The sequence below is a fragment of the Haliaeetus leucocephalus genome, unplaced genomic scaffold (assembly GCF_000737465.1).
Source record: "Haliaeetus leucocephalus isolate CR32 unplaced genomic scaffold, Haliaeetus_leucocephalus-4.0 Scaffold751, whole genome shotgun sequence".
Lineage (NCBI taxonomy): Eukaryota > Metazoa > Chordata > Aves > Accipitriformes > Accipitridae > Haliaeetus > Haliaeetus leucocephalus.
The window spans coordinates 5,801,724-5,824,391 of record NW_010973187.1 but is presented as its reverse complement, the minus strand read 5'-3'; the positions used below and the strand labels follow the sequence as shown (position 1 = coordinate 5,824,391).

Here is a 22,668-nt window from a genome sequence, read left to right as displayed (position 1 = left end):
ATTATTTGAGATTTTAGAAGCTAGAGATGATAATTACACTTTTTTTTTTTTTTTTAAAGTAAATGGGTACTGCATTCAACATTAAGGAGCTCTAGTTTCATCTTAGCATAACACATAAAGATGAATCGATAACCAAATGGCAAACTGGAAGCTCCACAGGACCAGTGACCATGGTCAACTACTAAGGATTAAAAAGGTAAATAAATCACAAATGTTTATATTTATATTTGATGTTTAAAGAAAGTTCTTTTCCCAAACTGACTTTTTTGAGTGAAAATTGAGGATTTCTTTAAAAAGTTTGTTAGAAAAATAAAAAATAAGGTTTTAAATCTTATTTACTAGATTTAAAAAATAATTTTTGAATGAAGAGCCTGTTTAGACTTATTAAAGACAACTGCTGAAAGGGACAGTTAGAAAAACACATGCAACAAACATAAAAAACAAGGAAGGGCACACGACAACCAGTAAAAATGAGAAAAATGGGAGTACAGACAATTGCCAAAGATAGGTGAGAAAAATCAGTATTCAGTAAAGACAAGTCTACTTCTTTTTACAAAAGAAATTCTAATAATAATAGCAGCATCTACTTAAAGGACAGTAGAATAGTTATTAGCGATGGAAAAGTGACAGAAATGTTCAGTATTTTTTCTATACTAAGAAGGAAGCATGATAATGGACTCCAATCAGATAAAAATGTTTTTTTGATTCCCTCAGTAAGTGTAAAGTGCCAGCTGAAAAATCATTTCTGTTACATAAGCAAATCTGGATAATGTGGCCATGCGTTCCAAAAAAGTCGGAGCGATATTGGGCCTCAGCATATTAATTTCTAATTGAATCTTGGAATATTTGGCAACTTAGAGAAGCTAGCTGAGTGCTGCTGTTGCATCCACCCTGAAAACCCAAACCAGAGTGTCTTGGAAGAAATAATGAAAAAGCTAATAAAAATAAACTGATAAACAATTAGTTCACATGGTTTTGCTGAACATCAGATCTTGGCAAAGAAATCTGGTTTCATTTTTTGATGAAGTTACCAGTTAAGCTGACAAAGATATTTGTGAAAATGTTCCAACTTTTGAAAGGCATTATAAAACAAAAATAAGAACAGTTTAAAAGCATGTTAAACAACATAAAATTAAGACCTAGTTTTTCAGAGATTTATGATTCAAAAAGGGTGCTTGCTAGGGGGACTTTTTAGCCATCATTACCAAGTCTGACATGACTGAAAACTTCACTGATCTTTAGAAATAAATATCAGATTACTGGTGATTACATTTGCTGATGGAATCAGGATCGAGGGAAACTAAATAATGAAGAGACAAAGTCAGTTATAAAAAGTAGCATGGAGTGTTTGGTAAAGCTCATTAATTCAAAAAGATATTTTAATACAAGCAAATATAAAGTTACACATGAAAAAAACAAGCTATTCAGTCTGCAGTGAAATATGGGGAAACAACATACTGGAAAATAGTGACAAAAATATTTAGTGGTTACAGTGGGTAAGCAATATGAGCTTTTACTGTATTGTTATGCTTATATTAAAAAAGGGATATGGCAAGTAAGATTAAGAAGCAAATTTAGTTTTCACACATCCCTGGTTTATACTGATACTGGAATATGGCTTCCAGTGCTGCTGACCAGTGGTTCAATACCAATGTTGATGAATTAGAAGGGAACCAGAAAAAAGCTACAAAAATAACTGAGGGCTACACAAAGTGCTTGATCATGACAGGCTTCAAAAGCTCATTCTCTCTTTCAGATAAGATAAATTATTTCCTTCTGTTTTCTCATGTTCTTGGTCAGGCAGTTGGACTAGATGATCATCGTAGGTCCCTTCCAACTGAAATTATTCTGTCTTGTTCTATTCTGTTCTAACTACTCATTCAGCAGAACCTGTGACAAACTCCCAATACAAGAGTGAATTTCCCTCCTAAGTATCTTGTGGCAATTTTTTTTAGTTCCAAGCCATTGCTTGTCAACTGTCATTCCCAAGCAAGAAGAATGATTGTAGTATGTAATACTCCTTGTACCTGGAGCTCCTTATTACCTCTGTTTTCCTTTCTTCAGGCTTTTAAAAATTATTTTTCCCAGCTGTTAAGTAATTTTGCTGGGGTTTTTTTTGGTCATTCATAACTATATTCGTTCTAAAATCTCAGCCACTCATTCAACTCTCTTCAAGTTTGTGAAAAAAGAAATTAACAAACATTTAAAACCATAAAACACTGCTCTATTCTACATTGCTGGGGTCGCCTCTACAGTGTAATTAAGTGTTTGTGATTTAGTGCTAGAATATGTGGTCCAAGTTTACTCTGCTGAATTTTGTTTCCAAGTCCATGCTGCATTAGGAATACCCTTAAATCTTGACTAGCTTCAATTTCTCAACCTCAGTATGAGTAATGGTATTTCATTTCCTAACACAAAGAAATAAAGACTAAGAGATGATTAAAAAAAAAATCCTTTGGAAAGTGACATTATAAATTTTAAATGATTACCCATAGGTATACCTTTGTGATCCTATTTCTGTTTACAGAAAGAGTGTCAGTTTTCTACATGTTGATAAAACCCACATAATTTTAATCTCATCTTCTTAATTTTCAGAACTTCTGGCAGGCAATGGCTAATCCTCATGGAGAGAGATCAAGGAGACTTGCTGCAGCTGGTCTCTCAGGGCTAGCTTACTTTATCACTTTACCCCAATTCTACACTGCCTCAGGATCACGGATGGGTGGAAATGAACACCCTGTAGCATCACAGCACCAAAATCCTCCATTGCAGCACTCAGAAGCTGCGCTGGGGCATGGCAAGCAAAGTGCCATCCTTTGGGCAGGTCAGCAGTGAGGGAGAGAGTTCCTGGCCACAGGAATGCCTTTTATGAAGGGTGTCTAGGCTAGTCTTATTAATTATGATTGCTTGTTCATTATTATTGTTATTACCACCAATCATCTTATTCTTTGCCTTTTTCTCTCTGTTTTCTACCCTTTTGCTATACCTCTTACCATCTCAACTGCAAGCTTCAGAAAATGATGGTTTGCATTTATCTTGTGCACAGCGTAGTGGTGCTCCAGCACTGTTCCAGTCTCTAAGCACTGCTGTATTAATAGCAACGATGTTAGAGAGATACAGGGGAAAAAAAATCAGAGCTCACAGATATTTCTGGATGATGTATTCACAATAACCCTTCATATTCCAACTACAAGAAAGGAAGTATTAAAACAGTGGCTACAAAAATGAAACAGTTCCAGATCTCTTTCATCTGATCATTCTGATCATGCTTTTTAAAGCATTAGGTGAGGGGCAACCGGAGCATCTGCAGCACATCTTACAACAACACAGGATGTGAAGAAGAGAAAGAGCTACTCAGTCAGTGTTTAAGATGATGACTCAACCAAAACTATAATGACTTAAACAACAGAAGAGTTGGGTCTACATGCAGGCAGGCATGACAACAGACAGATCTACTGGGCCATGCTGTTGCAGAGGCCATTGCTGAAATAGTACTACTAATTGTAACAGCTAAAATTTAAAAGAGATGCTGTATGAAAGAATCAGGTAAGCACAACAAAGGTTATTCCAGGTCTGGGAAGCAATCATTACAAGTGATACAATTCCTGAATTAAGCTAATTTGGTCCGGAAGAACCTATGTCAAGTAAGTATTTGTGGTATGAGACTACAATGTAACAGACAAAAGCACTGAATAACTGGAGGCTTTTGAGGATGATAAACCACAACACGCTTGGATACATGATGAATCTTATCTGCATTTTTGAGACAAATGTATTTGTGTCAACTGAGTATTTCTTTCTAAAAGGTTAAGTGAATGAAATTCTATGGCTTGTACAGACAGCTGAATGGAAGAGATAATCTTAAAAAAGAAGAAATTTTATGAATAATTTCTCCTTTAAGAAAATCAGACCTGCTGAATATTTTCTAAAATTCTAAATAAAATTTATAATCCACTAATGGAATATGAGCAAACATTTTCTGTAACAGCTGTCAGTTCTCTATAACCTGTGATGATTATCAGACTGATTTTATTCTTTAATAGGTCATGTAATCTAAGGGACTTAACACTAAATTTTGTAAGACAGTTTCATTGATCTCCACTTTAGACTGTTTGTGATTTGTTATGTGATAATTAAAATATCTAACTACTGTATGCCCTATTTTTCGCCACTGGCAAACAAAACCACAGTATTATCTCCCAGGAAAGCTGCAAGAATCAGGTAATTCACAGGTACCACTACTGACATATTCACTGCCAAAGTATTAACAGAGCAGTACAACAGTTTTAAACAGCTAAATCTACCTTGCTAATCATCAGTAAATGTTTGGGATGTTCCCAATAAAGGGAAAAGGGATTGGTTGAAATGCTCAGTTATTTTGTTCCCTTCCAGCTTTTGCTGACTGACGGAATGCCATCTGTTGCCAGAATGGAAGATATTGTTTATAGATTCAGTTACTATGCTGAAATGTGGATATGTAAGTTGCTGTCTGTAACACTAGGATGAGAAACAGGTTTATAGTCAATAGAGTTAATACTCTAAAGTCCTTTCTGATTTTCTTTAATTAGACTTAAAAAAAAAAAAAAATCCTCTCTTGTATAAAATTCCTCTCCAACATTCAGAAGAAAAGGTCACTATTCAGTCAATAATATTTTTTTTTTACATAGTAAATGAGGCTTTTACACCTTAACTAGAATAGCCTCTTTCTCATCTGTGTGTATGTGTGTGTGTAACCTAAAAATCTAGATTTTCTATTTTCAGAATTATATACCATAATTGTCCACAATGCTCACCATGCTTATAGAGATGGTGGGTTCAGATTTATAGAAAGATTAGATATTGATCATTTGTTCCAGTGCAAGATAAATTCTACAGCTAGGCAGAAGCTGCTCTCTTTGAAATCATACCAACTACTGCATGTTTCAGGCAGAAAACACGAGCTATTACTTTAAAATAATTTGAGTTTATGCGTTGTCTCATGAGTAAATGGTTTGCATTAGATTATTTACTGCTTTAAGGCAGTTGCATCCAGAAACGCTACCCAAAATCATGACCTTATTATGCTAGGTATTACATATAAAAGGGAAGGATCTTTACACAATAAGTAGATAAAAATTAAGAAAAAGGAAGTCCTACTATCTCAAGTTTACAGACACAGAACTGAGGCCAAGAAGACTAAGTCGTAACAGTAGCCTGTGCAGAACCAGGAACTGAACCCAGATCTCTTGAGTCACCAACCTAGTGACCTAATCACAAAGCATCTTTTCTGTAGATAACTAAAGACAAAACAGTTTCTTATGGGATAAAATAGTGACCCAGTTCTGCTCTCATTTACATTTTTGCAACTCTGTTGCTATCATCACAGTCACGGGAGGATGGGCCTGGCAGTCTCAAAGCCTATATGTGTATATATATATCACAGTACATGATGTAAGACTCCCCCAAAATAGTGATTTTTGCAGCCAGAATTTTCTTCTGTCTTCTTATAAGGCATCAAACATTATCAAAATACACAACGAGCCCCAAGAGCAGCTGCTGTTGAAGATAAATTACTAAAACCAGTAAGTTTTCATGAATCTCAGTTAAGCTAATATTAAGAACTCTTCCAAAATTATCCTACAATTTAAAAGCATCAGTTCTAAGGGCTGATACTGTAATGGAAGATGGACCTTAAAGATAGCAAACTGGGTCAATATCTAACTTGCTATGTGCCTCTTAGAAAAGCAGACATTTGATGGAACATCACAAAAGTAATCCAGTCTTTTTTCCTCTTCCTATATATATATATATTTAATTTAAAAACATCTCAGTTTCCTCCCTTAGGAAATGTAGAACCTTCAGCTGTAAACTTAGGTAAGATAAGCATACAGATTTTTTTGATGACTGTGAAATAGATACACTTATTTTTTGAACACCAAAATCTTCAGTAACTATTATTTTAGTACTTACCATGGTTTATCCCGTGATACTTTTGAAGGAAAGACTGTGTGCTGTTTGCTACTGGAGGTAAGTAGATTGTCTTTGGGCGTTTTGAATGGCTTTGAGTTGCTGCTGACAGGGTTATGGCCGCTGATACAGGATTTCGGTTTCATCTGTACTAGGGATGCCCTGGAATTGCAGGCTGGAGAAGCTGGAGAAGGGGAAGGTTTACACATTGAACCGTGTCTTCGTTCTGTAATGGAAAAATAATAAACTTTACAGCATTTCATAGGCTAAAAGAAAAAAATAAAAAAGAACTCAGGGAGGAGGAAATTGTTCCTCACTATGCTAGTTACAAGGATTTCATCACTCCAAAGAACACCAGTTCATTACTGTTGTGAATGTAATCAAGCCAAATGATAATTAAACAAAATCAACTCTGTGAAGTGCTCTGAAAAATGTAAAAAAATAGTAAAATAAATGCTAATACTCTCCCAGAAAATTTAACCAAGAAATGTCAAACCATTTTTTAAGCAATAAGCAACCACCAGCATCTGTCTGAGGTACACCAGGTGTCCCAGCTCTTTCATGTAAAGAAGGAAGAGGAGAGTATGTAACAACAGCTCAGATGACTCTGCGAAATACTCCGTGACAGACATGAGATTGCTTCTGTAAAGGTTTATGAAGAATTCATGTGACCTGGTTATTGGGCAGTTTACTTTATGACTATCTTGTTTCAAGTTTAATGGGAGCTGTAAGGAAAACAACCAGAAGACTGAGAACTAGCTATAACAAGGTCTCCTGCTCCCAGCCCTTCCAGAGAGGCAGGCTCTGCCTGGTTCGTAGCTTGGAGGTTATCTCCAAGCACCAGTCAAGGTAAAAGCTTATTTTTTCCCACACAGAGCAAATGGCAAGTGCAAAAAAGCAGGAAGTTTATATATCAGTTACAAACATTGCATCTAGAGGTCAGGCCCTTGTGTAAGCACTGTTCACGCTCAGACTGGAGCCCTCTTAAGTCCTGCAAAAAGCAAGGCCTTGCTGACCCCACAACAGGGGAACAGGCTTCAGGACAGACAGACTTCAGTAAATTGATTGGGGCTGGTTATTATTAATATTTTTTAAAATCTACATGTCCTATCCCTGATATTGTTGAATTAAAAAGATTGCTTTAAGAAGGTATTTGACCATTCTTTACAAATTATATACTTCTCCAGGGGAGAAGTGCTAGTGCTTGGCCAGCCAGCTGGATCACAGTGTGCTGCAAGCAATGGGCTTGGTGCCGTCAACTTAAGCACAACTACAAAATACTACAAGAGACAGGAGTTGTTTTTTGCTGACAGGTGCTATAAATCCTTAGCAGTCCTGTCCCCCCATTTCCCCAAGCCCTTCACCCTGCAGCGAGCCAGCCCCGGTGCTCCCCAGCCAGAAGCAGTGGGCAGCACAGGCGGGCTGGGGGAAGAGGAATTTTCCAGTCAGCTGCAGCTGACTCCAGCTTGCTGGCATCCCGGCACCAAAAGCCTCCACGGTAGGGATCAGCCAGGTACCCCCGTTATTGACACAGTAATCAAACGCAGCAAGCGTAATGTAATTATAGACAGAAAACTTCGGACAAGCTGGAGTTTCTCCTTCAGTACGCAGCAAATTTCCCTTGTCTAAAGCCTTCAGCACTTAACTTGGAGAGTCCAAGTGGGCGCTACTCTTTGAGCTTGCACAGCATCGTCCCGTCAGCCAGAAGCAGGTTAAGGAAGCAACAGCGACCTGCTGCTGCAAGGGAAGGTTTTGTACTTACATCATGAACCTTGCGCTCGCTAGTTTGATATTTCAAGGATAACTAAGAAAAATTTTCCCACAGAGAATCAAAACATGACAATTTGTCTGGCATCCTCACAAGTAAAAACTTGCCAGTAGCCGAAGGATTCATCCATGATTAATTTGAAATAGGCGAATACCTCAAGAACAAAGAGAAATGCTTAAAAAAAATTTGAAGAATATTCTGAACTGTTTCTATTATATCTCCAATGACTAAATAAAGGCATTTTCTATTAAAGATCAAGCACTTCCATATCTTCATATTCAGGGCTTTAATTACAAATGCTGAAATTCTCTCCAGATTCTCCTGCAACTGAAGAACGAAACAGTCTTATATTTTTTGAAATACAAAAAGTACGTTCCCTCACCCCCCCAAATGCCAACCAGCATTTGCGAGTTTTCACCCCACCACACATCTCAGTGTGCAGCCTCTGCCTTTAAAAGTCCTTTGCAGGATGCAGTTAATTTACATTCATTTCACCTCACATTTGTGGCAACAACTGTGTAAGCTATGCATCTGCCTCTGAAATGCAGAGTTGCATTCACAGAGTATTTATTTCATTAAGTAATAGTAATTGTTTCAAGATTCACCAACCTTCTCAGCAACTACTTAATTTAAATTAGCTTAATAAACAGTTGCAACTTTCCCATTAATTACTTGAGGACTGATGAAAAGGAACTGCTACGTAACCAACAAAACCAAGCTGAATATAAAGTGAAATTGGGGAAAACCCCCACATTTTCCATACACAAATTATATAAATTCAGGATTAATTACTCCAATCTTCACCACAGCTACAGGTTTTCTCAAGACTGACTGACTGCCACTGTAAACTGTGTCTTCAATATCACCCCTATGGATATATTTGGAAGTAAAATATACTACTCTGTTATTAAAATTAATCTTCCGGAAAGACGGACATTCAAGATACTAACCACCTAAAATTATATGTTAAAATCATCTAAGTATCACATGCCATAGCAAGTTATTTTTTAACAGTCTCTTTACACTGGATTGTTATTCAAGCTAAACATTTGGTGTTTTTTCCTAGACAACTTAATTTCTCAATTTATTAATTCCCAAAAGCAAACCAGTACATTAACTTTGGATTTTTTATTGTAACATAGAAAATGGTGGAAGAGGCACTGTTGTGACATGACAATGTAAAAAGTGCATCCCACTATTTTAAGTAAATGTTTACTTAAAAGATAGGGAAGGAAAAGATTACAGATTACTTATTTTACCTGAGTGTGTCAGATTGGTGGGCAGTGTTGTGATCAGAACCAACTGCTATATTTGGTGTTTCCTTTTATCTCCTCAAACTCCCCTCTTCCCCCAAAACATGGCTACAGAAAGTCTTCCATGTTTTAAACAGACTCTGATACGTATTTGAGAATTAGCAGCATTACCCAGCTTCTTTTGAAATTTCCTAGAAGCAAAATGGGAATTGCGACCACTGTAAAGCCATACAGGAGGAAGAACGTAAATAGCCAGTGCCACACAACCATTGGTGTTCTCGGACAGGTAAAATCTGCACATTTACTCATGAAAGCGAACGTCACTTTAGTGTCGGCAGAAGAAGATGGCAGCAACACCTTACAGGTAGGGCCACAGTGGAAAGCAGGAAGAGTAACTCCTTCCAAGGGGGCAGAAGACTACTTTTTTTTGAGCTGGGCAAGCATGGCTGCAGGAGGCTGGACTTGCCGAAGGCGTGAAACCTCATAGACAAAACTCAATGGTGGGGGCATAAATCATAACTAAATGTTGATATGTTCTCAAGAACTATTAGGTTGCCTCTCGCTTCCTTCTTCCTTACTACATCTACGGTAGCGAATCAGCTTTAGACATTGGTAATAAGTTTCAAAGAGAAATAATGGGAATACATGACAAAGCAAGCAGGCTGTCAGCTCTCAAAATCAACTGCTTAAACCAGGGTGGTGGTGCTCCTCTATCAAACTGAGTTTCCTGGTCACATCTGTTTTTTAAAAATTTCTACTAAGTTGTCTATTCATATTTTACATATCTACTAGGAATTACAAATAATATAGAAATCTGTTATTATACAGCCTATGTAATAAATTAGTATGTGAATAAAAGACATTTTCACATTAAATAGTTGTTATAAAATCAGATATTCGCATACTAACACATTCAGGAGACAACCAGCCATCTGTGTAAAAATTTCTATGCTCATTTGCAGTTCATGTGTAGACAGATTAGATCTAGCAGGGCAGGTGAACTTGTACACGCACAGCTGTGGATGTGGCTGTCCCTGTTTACATACAGAAGTGGCATAGTCACTGGACATAAATGAACCTAAAGTAGAATGAAAATTTTTGCCCCTAAAAATGAAAAAATCCTGCAAGGCAACTAGAAAACCAGTTATCACTCATGAGATACTAACCTAAATTCTACATGCGTTTCAGTTTCTGCAGAAGCCTGCAATGCTATGAACATGTGCTCAAGTTTAAAACATGAAAGAGAACTTTTCTGATTCATTTAAATATTTCCAAATGGATATTTACACTCCACATAAATAACAACACATATTCTGTTTTGCTTCTAAATACCAGTTGCTGTTAAATCCAAGAGCAGAGAGAACACAATCAAAGTTACAATCCTCTTTACCACATTAATCCTTCTGCAACCTCTCAGCTGTCTCAGCACAGCCACTGCAGCAAGTGACAAGCAGCATGTGACTTCTGCTGTCAAACAGTTAATGTATTAATGACATTAATCTCAGAGGAAAGTTTAACACTCTTTCACTGAATGAACTGCACTGTCTAAATAATCAATTTCAGATCAATACCTGTTATTTTTTCTAGTTAGTGGCAAGCGTCTAAAAGCCCAATGCTACATATTGTCCTAATGCGCATTGCAAACTCTGCATCAGTAGCATTGCAAACGATCTTAAACTATTCCAGGAGATTCTCCACGTCCTATGGAAACATGGATAAAGTCCAACTTTCTCAGCCAAATCTGAATTGTTTGTAGATGTGAAGTCCTTATGTTGTTGGAGACTTAACAGTCCCTGAATCTCCAGAGCTTCTCTCCCATGCCCTTGTACTCCATTTCTAATCCTCCTTCCTGCATCCTACACAATGCAGCCCCCTACCTTTCCCCAAAACCTCTGCTGCAGCTGCCAAAGTCCTCTAGGTCTGCCTTTGAATCTGTAATTCCACTGGATCCTCTCTGACGGGTCACCAGGGAATAATAGCAGCTGTTTTGCAGGAAACGCCACATCTCCTTCTAATCATAAGCAAAAAAGCAAAGCAATAGAGAGGCAACATGAGCTCCAGAGCCACAAGCACAGCGTGTGGGAAAGAGGCAAAACCACATTCTGAGTACAAAGTCTCTTCTCGAATTTTTGCCTCGACTCTCTCACACAAGATCAAGCAGTCACTTAGCTCACAGCAAACTTTACAGACAGTGACACAACAGTCAATATGTTGCCAGTAAAATATGTCAACCATATGTTTCCAGGTGGACTGCAGTAGTTTTGGACCCCAAAAGATCTTTAAATATATATCCTGAAACTGCAGATATCTCTAATTTGGACTACAAACAAAAAACATTTCTTAGTATATCCCACCTACATCCATCCTTACCCAACATGCGCTGCTCAAAACTGATCACATCAAGTGAACAGTTTTTGCCCACAGTTAGTGACTTCTCCATCTGTGAGACGCAGAAGATTGCAAAGGAAAAAAGTCACGATACAGCTTGAGCATAGAGGAAGATATGCTTTTGGTCTTTTGAGTATTTTTTTGCAGGTAGTTGAAACAAAACAAAACAAAAAAAATCCCTCTAACATTGTCAGAAGAGAGACACTAGAACTTTGTCAGCACCAGTCATTTTGAAACATTAGTCTCATTTAGCACGATCCGACTTCCTGCGTACAAGAGGCCTAAAGCAAAAATCAATTTTAGGTTGACCCACGAATAACTCAGAGACCCAGTGTTATAGATTATAGCTTGGTATTACACTTGGTAAAAACAAACAAAATATAATTGCTAAAACCCAGAAAGAAAGTTATTTACTGTTAGTAAACATTTACAGAATAATAAAACTCTTTTTAAGCTTGTATTCATCACAACCCTTGAGTTCATAGCCCTTTTACTTAAAACAGCATAAAGTAACTGATCTGACTGCCCTTAACACAATATGAATACTGTTTGTTTTTCCCCATTTACAGTATTTAAGCAGATGGTAATGAAGTTCAGTATCTCATCCACAACGTGACTCTCTTCCAGTAACATATCACAGTCTTGTTGATGAAGATGTTACTTATGGTAACTCCATACACCACCTATGCACAAATTACAGTTTTTCTATTTTCTAGTATAACCTGAGGTGTTTTGTTGCGCAGTCCTTCACTATGCAAAGTTGAGCAATGTATACTTACAATTTCAGTAAATAGTAAGTGAAACCTGCCACCTTGGACTGATCCCGGTTCAAAGTTTGCAAATGTACTTGGTATTAATTCTAATAAAACCAAAACAGAAGAAAACCACACATGCCCGAAAAGCGACAGCCAGCGACCAGAAAACTGAACAACTAGACTGCTTGCAGAAATGTGTCATCCTGCAGTAACTGGCAGCTGGTTCATAACAAGAGTTCATAAACACCTTGTAAGCACTTTCATTTTGCAGCCACAGTCTGAAAAAACCTAACAAAACCCAGTACGTGAGGTTAAGCAAAAATAAACTTGGATTTGATGCTAGCAAACTACAGAATAACGTTGCAAGACCGAAGGATAACTTTACCAGTTTTTTTGACAAAACACTATTCCAAGTCCAGCTGAAAAAGTTTGGAAATAATATCCACAAACCGTTCCACCCTTCTTGCACTGCGCACTGGAAAGGAAACAGCACAGTCGGTTTCATTTTGATACTTCTTGTAAACTGACAAAGGAAATAAACTGCCAGCTCAAACCCCCGGACTGATCCACTGCATAAAATGCAGCTCGACAATCGCAAGCTTCATTCCAGGTCAAATGACATAATTGGGAAATTATCAAGTGCTAAAATAACCACCATTCTGCTGGTGTTTATTTACAATAAACACAAGCTTCGCTTTCTGACATAAACCCACTAAAACGATTCTCCATTTCACAAAGTCTACCAGTGAGTAGGATCAGCAAAATTATGCAAAACATCTTGCTAGAAGAAGAAATGTAAACTGAGCCACTTACAGAGAGGAGCAGGCTGCCAACTTAATCTGATTCTACGACGACTGTAAACATGTACTTTTGGAACGTGAAACGATTCACATTGCCACAGATGCCGTCAGAGAAACACAGCAACGTGATTAGGTATTCTGCACACGGTAAAAAATCAGGCAGATGACCTGCCGCAGCAAATACCAGATCAGCACTTGCACACACCAACTGTTTTGACTACAGGCACTTGTTAAGCACCAAGTTTCAGGTCCTACCAGTTGGACACCAGAACTGATCCTGTGCCAAGAACAACAAGCGCTGAAAACGGCTGCGGGGTTTTTTTTCTTCTTTTGTAATTGTTGATACAACTCAAGTAACTGCAGAAATGAACCAAAGTGAAAATTAAAAGTGGCAAAAAAAAAAAAGTAGTGTGTATTTAGAGGAAGACACTGCATTTCTTTCTTGATTCAGGAAAGGAGGGTGTTTGTGTTTAACACAATAGGATGAATCTGCTGTTCTCCTGAAAATCTTTTATTTATGGAATAATTTGGGATTTGCCAGGGTAATTATAAGAGAGAGGAGGAATAATCCCTAGAATATCACTAAATTACATGTAAGTGGCCAAATCTCTTAAAAATGGCCAAATTCCATAAAAAAACACAGAGTCAGCATTTCCCAGAACACTTCCATTCCTCTTTGGTATAAAGCATTTAAAAAAAACAAACAAACAAACAAAAAACCCCCACAAACGGTGAAATGGAACCCCATCAGGGAAAAAAAAAATGCTTCAAATAGTGCGATTAATTACACTAAATGTAAAATTAAGCTGCTGGGTACTTGCCTGCTTCTCTTGCAAGGACTTTGAGATCTAAAGACAAAGCTCCAAGGTATCACTGACATATCAGAGAGACAGGAAAACAATGCAAGAGTGAATACCTTGCCCTGGTGACAATATTAAGTCTTCACATCACTGGAAGACCTAGATTTAACTCCGGTGTCAAGGCCTGTTTCTTCAGCTATAAAAGGGGATATTAATGATTTATGGAATTAACTTGATTTTAAAGAGAGTTGGAGATTTAAGTAGGAATTCATCACTTCTTCTAATGACACAATTCCACACGTGTAATCAGCATTTGCCACCTGACACTGCTATTGCAGAAAAACTGACAATCTTCAACTGTAAGTCATACATATTTCTCAGCTCAGCAAGGCAAATGTCCGGGCAAAAAAATAAAAACAGAGCAAGTGGATCCCAGGTACACACTTTTTTGAGTGACACTCTACCAAAGAAAAGCAAGGAGAGTTTATGCACAGAAATTTCCCGTTCTGCTGGAAGAGATGCTCTGGTAGTCCGACATGAATCTAGTGAGACATCCTGATGTGTCTGGGAGTGTTTGAGGTAAATACCATCTCACACCTCGTGCCTGGCGCTTATACCACAAGGACAGCCCTCACCATCCTTTTGCACCAGGTTCCTCTGCACTGGTATCTTATTACGTGCTGACCAGTGGTAATGGTATTTCCACCATTTTTGTTCTCAGAGCAAGGAAATGTATTATCAGCCCTAAACTTAGGGCGGGTACATCAGGTGAAATGCTAAAATATTTCTAGCAATCAAGCAACGGTACTTTCCTTCAAGCAAAGGTAAGCACCGCCAACAAATCAGAATTTTGTGGGTGATTTTATAAGTGAAATCTTTTATTTGGCTATTTGTTGGATATAAGAAAAAAGTATCTTTACATTTAACACTGAAATATAACAAGAGGAGCAGCACTCTAGTTTACTAAATGCACCAAATTTAAAGTCACCTATTCATTTCTCCGAACACCTGACTTAAATAATTTTACTCTAGACACACTGTTGCAAATAGAGGAAAATTTAGTATTGCCATTCTCTCACACCTCGTATTGTGTAACAGACCTGTTTCCTCCGGCAGATCTTTCACATTCGAGGTCATCTGATGATACAGATTTTTATTTATTTACTTATCAGGTAAAATATTTCACTGTTTCTCTATCTCCATCTTTAATGATATTCACAAAACAATAACAAAAGAAGTAATTTATGTACATTATTATTTCAGGAAATCATCGGATGTTTCCCCTCATCTGTCATAAAACTGTTACAGAAAACTGGTACTTCTTTATTGCTTTACTTAATCCAAACAGCTATAACAGTATTTCTTTTCACAGATAAGAAAATAGAAGCCATAGAAGAGTGAGATGGGCCTATTGAGGTGGTTTGGCAAAAAACTATGCTGTATTATGCCTCTGAGAAAACAAGCTATCGTTTTTAGAAGACTTATGTTCTTGATGTGTTTTTGTGCATAATATCATGTCAGATTTTATTCAATATCAAGATAACACATCACCAGATCATTTTATCATTCCTTAGAAGAAACTTGCATAAGAACTGTAACTTTACTGAAATTAGCCCAGAATAATAGCTTTGCAGGACTTTTATATAATCTATTGTTTAAATCTCCTGGCTTTTTCAGCTCTAACTGTTATTTGGAATCCAAAACCAGCATCTGGTGAAACAATATATTTCTTAACACGCTGTTTTATAAGCAGAGAAATAATGAAAAACATTTTTCTAAAAATCCGTGGGTCTGATCCCTAAATTTGCTCCATCTCTGTTACCCTGAGCTTCTCCGTCCCCCAGCACCCTCACTGTTTCATCCCCTATCCACAGTCCTTTGACCCCCTGCAAAAGAGACAGGATAAGCCCTGTCTGGTCTGTAGGAACACGTGACAACTGTCAGTACAAGTGTGCTACTGCCACATGAAATACTGTTCTCTGGGGGCACATTAAGGTGTCTCTTCACAGTTTCTGATTTTCACAAGATTGCTGAAACTTCATATGTTTGAACCAAATTACCAAAGAGTTAAAAATCCTTTGACAAAATTGGTATAATCACATAAACCTTATTGCTATTACTATTATTACTACTACTACTATCATTATTACAGTAATTAACATCTTTTAAGGAAACTCAAGTTAAAATTTATATATGAAATTTTTTTACATGCTTTTCTGTGTTTGCCACTCCTCATGGATATTCCCAGGCATCAAATTAATTCCTCTGGAACATTCTGACATCTTTTGAAAATCCAGGTAACCAAACAGATCTGCCCAACTAAGGACACTGTTTTGCTTTGAAAATTGAATGAGCTTATTTTTAGAGTTTCAATTCACTTTATCAAACCCTGCTACAAAAGCAGCGTAACTGTCTGCAGAGTATTTCCTCATTCCAGACGTTTTAAATAAATCAGCTCACACATCTTTCAGGCACATTATTTGCCATAGGTAATAAAATCTATTATTTAGAATGCTGCAGGAACACCCACAAATGATAACCCCCTAATACAGAGCCTCCAAAGTGAAATGTGCAAAATAATTCCTGAAGAGGTCACTTGTTCATGTTTCCTTCACTACATACAATAGCTCTTACAAACAAGAAACCAAACTCTCAACCTTCTACGGAACAAAACTGAACAGACAACACTGAAAGACATACCCAAATACAAAAGTGGGTTTGTAGGACATTTTTTTATCTGTTCCTCTCCCTTAAAAATCTCTTTAGTTCTATATTTACATGCAACTTAAGATCTAAAAAGACGGTTTCTATTTTAACTTGCATCATTTATGACTTCTAACTGTGCAAACTAAAGAAACTCAGACCTAACCGCACATGAATGAAATAGATGCAAATCAACCTCTGAGAGTCCAAGTGACAACTACTTTGTATTCTGCCTCTGAATGCGCCTCTTAACCATTCTTCACTGCATTGAACTTCACATGCTACAAACTACTTGTTCTGGATAAACTATTTACCTGTTCATAATACTAACAGCTTTCCCATCGTTGCCCTGAATGGGAGAGAATGTTGTATGTCTACAATTTTCAATGTCTGTTCTACCTATATAAAAGATTTCTTTCAAATGGGCCTTTACTCAGTTTTTTCCAAGCTACTATATAATCAATAACAAATGGAGACTTCCAAAATTTGCTGAAGCATGGTCAGTTGGTCAGTGTTTCAGATGCTGTGTGAAGAAAGGCATTTTCCAAGGCCGCATAGCAATTAGAGTGCAGATCTGAATTTAAGGCACTCCAAGTTTATTCGCCCACTCATGTTGCCTCTGTCATGTATTAATGTGTCAGGAATGGTACAGGGGAAAGAGACAGATGATTTCCATGACAACTACCTACCAAGGTGCATGAACTGCACAATGTGTCACAGCTGTGAAAGCACAGCTGTGCAAATTCAGCTTTCCCTCCTGCCACTTCCAATGTCTTGAACAACCTGTCATCCAGTGCAGGTGGTTCCAACTTTCTACGCATCTTCTCAGAAGCACACACATACTACATTTTAGAAAAACTTTTAGGAAAAAAGAAATGTGTAGACACTCACCAGCTGAAGACATGGGATATTTTTCCTAGGAGGCGCTCTAATTACTTTCTATAATTACTTACATCAGCTCATGGAGGAAAAAAAAAATCACTTCTCATTAAAACAAGGCATAGCTCAACTCAGAAAAATTATTGCGAGTTTTAATATGGACAGTAAGCAAACAAACCAAGATCAATTGAAGTCCAACTTGCAAGCAAGTACACATGGAGGAATCAGTTTTACCTGAAGACATTTAACTACAAGATATGCAACAGGAGGTCTCTGAGGACAAGCATGCAATAAACATCTTTCCAAGGTATCTAATGTTTGACATGTATCAGTAGTTTTTTATTTAAACCACCCAAGTCAATGGAGCATAAGTAAAACATATTAGGATGATTATTTCCTACCAGGGCTTAGCTGGCTTTTTATAGTGCTAGAACCTGGCTTCACCCATGCTTGGTGTAACATGTCACTTCAGGTGGGAAGACTGAATAGTCAAGAGATGAGAGTAGCCTTTGGTCAGCCAAGAAATGATTACAGGAGGAGTAAGTTTGGAAGCTAACAGGAAGAAGAGAAAACAATTTTAAGACAAGGATTTCAAAGTGGGTTATTTATAGAATCAACACTCAATTATCCATGGTCAGATTATCTGTACCAGAGATGCAGAAACAAATCAGCTCCAGCTGGGCTCATTAGGCTAGGTGCAGCTCAGTGCAAATGTTCCTATACTTCTAGGGAAGTCCAGAAATTATGCAACAACTTTTTTCAGCATAAGACTGAAGTCCTTTTTTTATCTAAAGCGAGGCACTTCCGTTGTCTCTGTATGGCATTTCCAAAGGCAAGACCATTGGGGAAAATGGCAAAGACTCCAGATAAAGCCACTGCCTTGCACCATTACCCCTGTGCTCTGGGTCCCAAGAAGTTTTGTTAACTCAGGCACAGTGTCAAGCCCCAGCTGGCTGCATGCATTCCTGCCATGCTGCGTCAGGGCTGCATCCTCCGCCTGGACGCCAGGGAGCTGGGGAGCTTGGTGCAGACAAGCACAAGATACTTGTGACAACGAAGGAGCCAAGCACCAGCCAGCATGGCAAACGCTAATAAACCCAAATACAGCTGGGATGGCCTCCGTGCAGAGGGACTAAGCTGTGAGATCACTTGAGATCATGATTTACAGTCATTTAAACCAGATACTCTAAATAAGGGAAAACTTAAAACACAAATGCTTTCCTAACTGTAAGAAAAACACAGCAACAGACAATACCAACCCAGCTTGAAGCTCTTTTCCTGGCCACAATGCCAAAAGTGTAATTGACAGTGAAATAAAAAGGTAGACAGGGAAGGAAATGGAAAAAATCCAACATTATATTTCCTACCTGCCAATTGCTTCCTCTGAATCAGACTATCTGTGTTCATGATGAAGGGCTGAAGCCTTTCTCTATCTGTCAGGAGATAGCAAACTCCAGAAGAGACTTTATGCTCTTTAGACTCTTCTGGAAGTTGTCCCTCCTCATCAAATTGATGCTGGTATAGTTGAAAGAAATCCTACTGTTTAGAGATAACAAGAGGTACTTCTAAATTGGAGGAGTTTAAGATTCAGTTTATTTTTTTCCAGCAATGGGAGTCACTTGACCAAAGAGGCAGGCAAAGGACAACACGCAGGATACTGGCATGAAAAATCTCAGCTATAATCAGCTGACTCCAGCTTGATTACAGAGGAGGAACTAAACTCTGTATTTGGCAAATGGATCACAGAGCAAGTCTTTTCTAAAGCTTTTTGCTGAGTCTGCCAATTGGTAGCTAGACAGTACAGCAGATTTAACCAGCAATGGCTAACAAGTGAACCAAAACTAACCACGCCTGAGCTATCAACCCTGGGATTTGCCTATTGTATCTAAATACTAAGAGAAAAAGGTTTGTTTACACTGAAGAGCACGATGTGTGGCAGAGAACTGCTCAAGTAGTTTCAAATGATAGCAAGAAACAGAGTGTCACAGAATATAGGATGAGGTAGAGCAAGAGGGCTACCTATCCCACCAGAACATCATTGTAACACTTGAGGAAACCTGCAGGTCTTAAATCTACAACCTTATTATCCCTCCTTCCCTTCTGCCCAGTCCCAAATGCCTTGACTTTCCAGGTTGTTTTTCTGACCTTGAGCAAGTAATTAATGAAAAATAATAGTTCAAAACCAAAATTCACTATGACAGATATTACTTATCAGAGAACTCTGGCAGTTTTAGTTGTTATTATTTCTCCTTACATTTCAGATCCCTAAATGCCTACTGCCTAAAAGGTGATAGCAGTGGAAATTACAGAAGGTTTATTGTCTTTCTTTGCTGTTTTACCTTAGGACACGAAGTTTATTCTCGGTATTGGGGACTAATGTATTTTGGAAGGTGTAACATTCAGCAAACAAAACTGGAAAATGTATCTTCTGCTATACAGTATTTGCAGGTCTTGTGTATGGTATTTATCTTGGAATACATACTAATGAGGACAGCAGCACAAGCACTACAAGGGAAAGGACTCAATTACTGTAAACAACCGGGAGCAAAAGATTGTTAAACATTCAACAATTCACATCAATGGAAGGTTTAAAAGTTTTCACATCTTATTTACTGTAACAAGATTGTTTCAACACTCCCCTCCTCCCCCGCTAAGTCCCATCAAACTAGGAAAGACCATAAACGCAAAACCACTGCACAAAAACAATTGCTGTAAGGTTTGAGGAAAGACACTCAAGGTATTTCCCCTTCCTGGGGGCTACTGCCACAGCAAATTTCAGCCTGTAACTTCCAGGTAAATTGGCTGCGTATCTGTCAAGCACATACATGCAAACAACACTTACATAAACTTTCTGCTCCATTACTGCTCCCGCCACCCCAAGATATCAATTCAAGCAAGGAACGTGACTAGCAACTGACTGAAACACTTTCAGAGAACTTCAGAGGTGGTACTTACAAAAGGACAGTGAAATTTTATGGCCTGAAGGTCCCAGAGCAAAGCTTGGTGACTGGCATTGGGCCTTGTGTGTTACGGCTGCAGTCATACTGCAGATCAGAGATGCAACTTCTATTTCTGCTCTTCCTCCCTTTAAAAACTTTCCTGGCTCACCTTTGGCTTCAATCTGGTAGTAATACATGGCTGAATTATGGTGTAGGAATAGAGACACAGCACATTGTGTAACATAACCTTGAGTCTTTCAGCAACTGCTTCCTAGAATAGGCTGCTCTTGTCCTGCAAGTACAGCGTGTATTGCTATCCCCAGATGTAGCCTTGCAGATTCAGTATATTGAAATAGGCTTGCTGAACCCACTTTCAGAAGCAATATTGATTCATCCTGTATCAGGGACCTCTCTCTTTTTAATAATTTTATGCCAATTTACGAGTCACAAATCTTACATGCTTCCCCTCTCCCCTTCCTGTTTAACTGTAAAATTATTAAACCCTGTAGTGATACAGACTACTTTTGTAAGACTTTTGTCTTCCTTTTCATAATTACCTGTCAAAATCTGTTACATAGCAAGTTTAAAAAAAATTATTCTATGCTGGTTTTGTATTTTAATTAAATATAAAGCAATACTGGTCAGATACCTCAGGACATTTCTAGCTTTACAGAAATCAGAGCTCATTTAATGGTCATAGTGTTTCACAGATTTAGGCAGATACCACCTCCATCAGGTAACACCGGTTTCAGGTAAACAAGTAGGTTTTCTTTCTTCCCCTGAAAACTATAATAAAGTTTTCTAGTGTCACTTAGATTGCATAGTTATAACCATTTAAAAAAATAATGTAATGAAGATACAGAACTTTAAGTTTTTCTCCTTCTAAGTTCATTCGTACAAATAGAGGGAGGCCGTAATCCATGCACACAGCCAGTACTTCAGCTGTAATTCATACTAGAGCATAGCAGAGGTAAAGCGGTAATGCCGACATTAAACCTGATACTACACAGCCCTTAAAGCTTGCAGGTAATCCCTCTCTTTCCAAGAACTCCACACTGAGAGAAATCAGATATATTTAAAGAATAACTCAGTATCACGAAAGTACTCACTTCCTTTAAACTTACACATCTAGAACCACAGCAAAGCTTCCAAAAGCAAATGCTCAGCAATTGCCTTGTTCTTTATTTAAAAAGCTCTACGGAATATACATAAAAGAGTCCATAAAAAAGTTGACAGCTGCTAATTCAAGAGTCAGCAGTTACCCATTATAATGGCACATTGTGTTTAAACTGCTTTGGTACCACTGTCATGTTATTAATCAAATACCACCCCACTCCACCCCCCTGAATTACATATTTCTAAAACACTACCCTTTACCAATATAATCAGACGCAGTTCACACTATTTTTTTTAACCACATCGTCACACGTGAAATACATGTGTCAGAGCAAAACACAGAACATACAAATACATACTATGCATAAGGGAGAAATCACGGTAACTTCTTTGCACATATGGGTCTAGCTAAGTTTCTGGTTACCTGCCTCTGTTTTGCTTTAACCTTTCCAAAGCAGCTGCAAATGGAGCTTAGCGTCTGCTCACAAGTTAAAAATCTTTGCAGTAATTTGTGTAGATTTGTGCAGATAAAAAGCACAGACTACATCAAATTCCAAGACTGTAAGCAACACGAGCTATTGTATTTGCACAACAGCACGCTGATATATTTGGGGAAAAAAAAAAAATAACCACAGTACAGATAAGCAAGGGTCAAAGTTCTGGTTATGCTTGAAGTTTCACTATTGGCACTTCCTGTTCTGAGTCTAAAATACTCTTAATTACATCTATTTTGCCCTTCTATGCTGAAGTAATGAAGTCCTATTCTCCCCCTCCCCGCCCGCCCCCCATATATCTACTTCTGATTTGCTCACTGACATGATTATAAACCATTAGGCCAGTTCTAAAAGGTCTGCAGCCCACAGGAGGCACTGCCCCCATCAGTCACACAGGCCAGAGCTGCCCTTAGCCTTGCTGCGCCAAGCGCAGCCCAGCAGAAACCTCCCGGAGCGGGGCGGGAGCTGTAAAGGTGCCCTCGCACCACTTCACGGCTCGGCTACTCTGGAGACCGTAAGAGCTGCTGGCAACCCTCAGATACATGCCACCTCCCTCCACGTTACACGGGTATCCAACACTGCAGATGTTTCTCTCCAGCAGCAGCTGCGTCCCGTAACCTCGTGCGGCTCCCGCAACAGGTTCCTCAGGCCGCTCGCCCTCGGTGGCGACAAACCGACCCGGGGCCTCTGGCGACCCAGACTCACGTTCAGACCCCGCTGCCAAAACCCCATCCGCGGCACCTTCCCCTGGTGCGCCGCGAGGTTCACCTCCGGCGGCCCCGGAGCCCACCTCCGGCGGCGGCTGCCGGGCCGCCCCCCGCGCTTCC

General features: G+C 38.5%; 1 protein-coding gene across 10 annotated transcripts in view; it reads right to left on the bottom strand.

Moving 5' to 3' along the window:
- The window catches only part of ATXN7L1 (ataxin 7-like 1), a 123,626-nt gene that overhangs the window by 32,308 nt on the left and 68,650 nt on the right, over positions 1–22,668 (bottom strand). For 7 of the 10 annotated variants that reach the window (XM_010580882.1, XM_010580881.1, XM_010580889.1 and 4 more), the window contains one exon: positions 5,950–6,172. In XM_010580882.1, coding sequence (XP_010579184.1) covers positions 5,950–6,172 — 223 coding nt within the window. Of the gene's footprint in view, positions 1–5,949; positions 6,173–8,973; positions 9,154–12,495; positions 12,586–12,923; positions 13,079–22,668 lie in introns of those variants that run through there. The other 3 variants (XM_010580884.1, XM_010580883.1, XM_010580886.1) reach the window with 3 other exon arrangements.